Source organism: Myotis davidii, unplaced genomic scaffold (assembly GCF_000327345.1).
Source record: "Myotis davidii unplaced genomic scaffold, ASM32734v1 scaffold88, whole genome shotgun sequence".
NCBI lineage: Eukaryota > Metazoa > Chordata > Mammalia > Chiroptera > Vespertilionidae > Myotis > Myotis davidii.
The window spans coordinates 1,544,419-1,550,152 of NW_006300377.1; the positions used below are offsets into that span (position 1 = coordinate 1,544,419).

A 5,734-nucleotide genomic window follows, 5' to 3' on the forward strand; every position below is an offset into this window, starting at 1 on the left:
CAACAGGGCACTGAACTGACCTCAATCCTCCCCGGAGCACAGCCCCAGCTGGCACCTGCCACCTGGGCTCCATTGCCCTTGGTGTCTGTCAACAAGCCGTCAGGGACAGATACGGCCTCCAGACATTAGCCACAGCCAGCCTGGACCTGCCACCTCCTGCCCACTTCTGTAGGATCTTTACACACACACACACACACACACACACACACACACACACCCGGCCCCAAGCAGAAGCAGCAAATGACCAAGAACTCGGCTCTGGTCAAGGACCAAGCCTAAGCTCTCAAGTCTATGGCCAGGCGGCTGGTGAGATGGGAAGAGGGGTGAAGGCGTCCTGTTCTGCTTCCAGGCCCCTGCTGAGGCCTCACTGCCTTCACACTCCCTTGTATCCATTCATACAGATAGAGGAGGCTTGGTGGCTGGGCTGCTGGCTGCCTGTTGCTGAGCGGGTGGGAGGTGGTCATGTCAGTCATGCTGGATGTAAGTGATGTAAGCAGAGAGGGTTGCAAGGTGCAAGGCTGAGCACACCGCCTCCATCCCTCCCAGGTCCTCCCTCCCTCAGGTTTGTGGGGCCAGGGGACCTGAACTTGAGGCCCTGCCCAGTCCACCCCTCTCCGTGGGACCTTGGGCAAGTCAGTCACTCAGCATTGTCAGTGGCTGATAATGAACAGGCCAGGCCAGTATGTTAGCTTCCTGTCCCATAAAAACAAAGGCCCATAAATAGCCTTTTAACCTGGAGTACACATCTTGATTGGGAAACTTTTTTTTATATAAATAAGGCAATGCCATGTCTTTGTGCAGATAAACTTCCCGAGAAGGCCGAGCGCCTGGCCTGGGCTCCCTCGGCAAGCACACCCGGGATTGTCCGTGGATCCCTGCCTCAGTGCAGGCGTCTGAAGAACATTTGGTGTGAAGAACAGGGTGGGGCCCTGTGTGCAGACTGCCAATGTGGCATTTTCTCCAACATGCTGCACAGCTGTTCTGTGGTGAAGCAGTTTCTTAACAGAAAAAATACAGATACCATAAAAGCTTCACAAACAATAAGCACAAATTAGGTGAGATGTTCAAAGATGCAATTATTAAAGCTGTACTTTTTCCATTTCCCCTGCTGATAGTGTTGTTTGGGGATCGTCTGACAGCCCAGCTTTTTACTTAAAATAGTTAACATTTATACCTCATTTTTTAATCTGCAAAAGAAAGGGAGAGAGAGAGAGTATATTCCTGCCCGGCCTCTTTCCTTCTAGGGCGGATGAGAAGGTGGAGATGGTGGATGGAGGTAAACATAGCCCACCCAGACCAACACCAGAGGCCCTTTAACGAGCACTTACTATGTGCCAGGCATTGGGACACACCCAACAGGTATGATCTCATGTACTCCTTACAACCCTTCAGGTACCATTATTATCCCTATTTCATGGATGAGGCAACTGAGACCCAGAGAGGAGTGTTCTTTTGCCCCAGGTGACAGAGCCAGTTCTTGAGTTTGGGACCAGGACTCTACCCTCCCATTGGTTACCCTAGCCTTGCCTCTCCAGCTGCTCCTGCCCCAGCGCCCTCTGCCCCGCTCTCCACTCCGACACCATCTCTACCCACTCCACCAGCTCTCCTGGAAGCCACCTTCTCAGCCAGGTGGTTTCCCATCCTCAGTTCTGGTCATAGGACAGAAAAGGGGAAGAGCTCCCCCCACTCCCACCCACTCCCCACACCACAATTTCAGACAAGCTCTTTCTACTTCTGCTTCCTACCTCCCTCCACCCCTCCCATGTCCAAGGCATCTTCTAGAGGCCTGGCCCAGGGGTGGAGAGAGAGAGAGAGAGATTCCTCTGCCCCAGAGGGACTGAGCAGTCCTGGTGGGGCTTGGCAGGTCCATGTGCACACCTCTGACCTCCCATCACCCAAAAACCAGCTCAACCCGCAAGCACAACAAAGACCATCACCTCTTCAAAGGGCTCACATTGTACTTTATTGATGTGTTGGGGAGGCAAGGACTTTCCACTTAAAACATTAACATTACATGTGTCTCCCCCTACTGCGGGGAAGGGTGAGATGACTCCAAGAGCAGAGGAAGGGGGAGGAAGAGAGGGTAGGGATAGAGGGCTCTGGACCCCTGGCAGGGGTGATGGGATAGGCGAACTGAGTGGACAGGTGGGTTATTAAGAAGCATCTTGCTTACTAACATGAAGCCTCATGTCCGAGAGAGCACGGATGAGGCCTCATTGGCTTAGAGGAGGGGCCCTTGGAGGGCAGGCACACGGTGCCCAACTAGCCAGCCAAGACTGGCACCCCAGGGACGGGGTGGAGGTGGGGGGCCGTGCACAGGGCCCCCAGCCCAGGCCTCTGCTCCCCCGGCCTCCCTCCCCGCCCTGAGAGAAAGGAGGGTTTGGGCTTTAGCCACGGACCGACGGCCGTTACCGGCAGCGTCTCCTTAAACTACAGAGATACAATGTGCATCAACAGGGCGATCACTTCTGACCCACTCAGGCAGACAGCTAGAGGTGCCGAGTGGGTCAGAACCAATCCTACAGTATCTTTGGTTTGTGGGTTCCCTTCCCTACTTTAATCCTCCCTCTTTCCAGCCTCCAGGGTGGGCTGTGGGGCTGAGAATGGGCTGCTCAATGGCCCGCAGTCCAGCCGGACAGCCCTGGGAGGGTTTCCTATTCACTGGGGTGCTGGGACTTATAGGAGAGGATCTCGGCAGCCAGCTGCTGGGGGTCCAAGAGCTGTGGGAAGCGCCCCATCACGGCCTCCACCAGGCGTGGGGGGAAGACGCCACACAGCTTGGTAAACACACTGGCTCGCTCCTTGGCCAGGCCGCCTGCCCCACCCCATGTGCCCCTGTCAGCCCCTGGGCTGGGCACCTGGGGCTCCTGCAGCACTGGGGTGGGTTGGGGCAGCTGGTATGGCTCAGACCAGTACTCTCGAGGTGGAAAGGCCGCCGGTGGAGGTGCGTAGTCGGCAGGGACACTGAAGTGGCCGGCACCCACAGCCCGCCCGAAGGCTGGAGAGAAGGCCGGAGTAGCTGGGAGCTTAGCCTCATAGGGGTTGTAGCCAGCATAAGGGCTCCCTCCTCGACCCCCCCACAGTTCTGACATCTGGCTCTCCAGGGAGCCAATGCCTGAGTCCAGGCAGTCCTGAGAAGTGTACGGGAGGGAATCCAGGGTCTGTGGGAACCAGTCCGTGGCCCCAAAGCTGCTGCCGCTGCCCCCACTGGGTGGGAGGCTCCTGCCTGTGGTCACTGGGACAAAGGTCTGGGTCAGACCTTCTCGGTGGGACCCTGGGGCTGCCTGGGCTCCCAGTTTCTTCCCTTCCAGGCTGCACTGCTCACGCTCTGGGGGCAGAGAGCCAGGCTGAGACGGAGATGAAGGTCGCCGGCCACTTTTGTCCTTGCTGGGGGCCCGAGGGGGCGAGAGCAGGGCATTGGCACGGAGCTCGTCCGCCACGGAGCGCTGGGGGCGGCTCGGCCGCTCTGGGTGGAAGAACCGGCACTTGATTCCGTAGGTGCATTTTCTTCCTGGAGACAAGGAAGGGGGACTCTAAGCAGGGGATCTCTAGGACCGGGGGGGAGGGAGGGGGCACAGGAAACTTGGGTTTGGGTGGTCCCTATGAGGAAGAACCTGGGTGCAGGTGAGAGGGAGGCGAAGGAGCGAGGGGGGCCAGGGAGGGTGGAGCTGGGCCTCTTACCATAGGGACATGGCTGCTTCCTGTGATCAGCCGTGAGTGGCTTCTTCCGCAGGAAGTTGTCCAGGCTTGGCCCGTGACGGCCCAGGGGGTCATCAGGGGGCATGAACCTGCAGAAGAGGTGGGAGACATGAGGGGGACTTCCCAGTGCTGGGAGGGGGCTGGACAGTGAGCCTCTCCTGGAACGACGAGAGGGCAGCTCCTAACACTGGGGCCCATCCAGCAGGACATCCCTGGGCAACCCTCATGCTGGGCGCTCTCTGAGGCCAGAGGGGATTGGGCAACCGGAAAATCTGAACCCGAGGCTGCGTCCACTGGCCTCAGGTCAGAGATTCAGTGCTGGGAACCCAGAGGCTCTCTTGGAACCAGTGACCACATCCTCAAATGAGGATTAAAAAAAAAATTAAAAAATGCTATAGCCCTAGCTGGTTTGGCTCAGTGGATAGAGCATCAGCCTGAGGACTGAAGGGTCCTGCGTTCGATCCTGGTCAATGGCTCAATCCCCAATAGGGGTCATGCAGGAGGCAGCTGATCAATGATTCTCTCATCATTGATGTTTCTACCTCTCTTTCTCCCTTCCTCTCTGAAATCAATAAAAATGTTAAAAAAAACAAAAATGCTACAGCTCTGCCCTCCCGATCAAACACCCCTGCCTCAGCCTGGTCCCAGCCTGACCCTCTTATGTGGTGCTGTGTCCATCTCCCCATCAAAGCTGCCCGGATCCCCCCAGCAGAGGCCCCTCCCTCCGGCGGGAGCGTACTTGTCGTTGACGAAGGAATACATGAGCAGCCGCTCCTCGATGAAGCGCTTCCACTCCTGCCGCTCGCCCTGGAGGTCCCGGTAGGTGTCGTTGGAAACCACCACCCCGTCAGACTCGAAGGCCAGTTTCACGATGAAGCGGTCATCGTAGCACACCACTCGCTTGCCACCCACGCGCCTCGACGGCGTGAACACCAGGATCTTCTTCTTCTCCAGTTCCCGCAGGATGTGCTGGTCTGGGAGGGGCAGGGGTACAGGTCAGAGCCCAGCCTGGACCCAGAACCAGGCCCACTGGGCTCCCAACCTCCTGGCGACTGGCACAGGAGCTCCAGGGACGGACGCGGCTCTGCTGAGGCCACGGCCACACTCAGCCCCTCCCCTGGGCCTGGCACACGGTTTGCTGCCTAAAAATCCAGCACATCTGAGAACAGGCCTGTAGGCCCGCTCAGCAAAGGCTCTGAGCACAGAGCTGGGCCTTAACCTTCTCTCCTTCTGCGTATCAGCCTGTTTGTGCCACAGAGGGCTCGGCTCCGGTGCTCACCCCGCCGTCCCGTAGGGGGTCCGTGAATGAGCCTCTGCCTGGAGACAGAGTCTTGGCCACTTTTCCTAGAGCGGGTGGCCCCAGCCAGCCTGTCCCAGATCTCAAGACTTCTAGGGAAATGAACTCGGGGTTTTCCTCTCAAAGGTTAGGGGCTCTTGTAGGAGCAATGGTGAGCAGCCAGCATGTGCTGAGCACTGACTATGTGCCAGGCACCCTTCTAAGCACTGACGATGCGTTAACTCATGTGATCCTCCCAACAACCCCGAGAGATTATCAACCCCACCCATCTCCGGTGAGGAGCAAGTGGCTCTGAACAAGGCTGCCAGAGGGCCAGGGCCAGGATTCCAGAGCCCACGGGCTCAGCCACCGCACTAGGCTGCCCCTGGGGGTGTGGAGAGAGCGCCCCACCATTAGAGGAGAAATGTGCCCAGTGCTCGAGGCAGAGGCTACGGCCACACACACAGGGTCTGCTCTGGGGAGAAGCAGGGCTCCTGGGGCGGCAATCCCGCCCCCACCCAGAGGTGTCACTCACCTGTGATGGGCACATCGGGCCGGGGCTGCTCCTTTCTCCAGGATGGCACGAACACCGTGATGTCTGTGTGGCCCCGCTCCAGAAACCAGTTCACGGCCAGCAGGATGCCCCGGCAGGAGAAGACCTCCTTGTTCCCATGGCTGTCGGGAAGAGGAGGGGCATCAGGAGGGAGGGAGTCCCACTCTAGCCCCTGCCCTGGCTCTCAGCCCACCCTCTTCTGGCCG

General features: G+C 58.3%; 1 protein-coding gene across 3 annotated transcripts in view; it reads right to left on the reverse strand.

Annotated features, from left to right (window-relative positions):
- Nucleotides 1-1,940: 1,940 nt before the first annotated feature.
- ZC3H12A (zinc finger CCCH-type containing 12A) overlaps nucleotides 1,941-5,734 on the reverse strand; it is a 12,530-nt gene continuing 8,736 nt past the window's right edge. For all 3 annotated transcript variants that reach the window (XM_006777281.2, XM_015572814.1, XM_015572813.1), the window contains exons 3-5: nucleotides 4,439-4,673; nucleotides 3,682-3,788; nucleotides 1,941-3,511 (exon numbers count right to left, since the gene is read on the reverse strand). In XM_006777281.2, coding sequence (XP_006777344.1) covers nucleotides 2,655-3,511; nucleotides 3,682-3,788; nucleotides 4,439-4,673 — 1,199 coding nt within the window. In that variant the 3' untranslated portion in view covers nucleotides 1,941-2,654. The remainder of the gene's footprint in view (nucleotides 3,512-3,681; nucleotides 3,789-4,438; nucleotides 4,674-5,734) is intronic.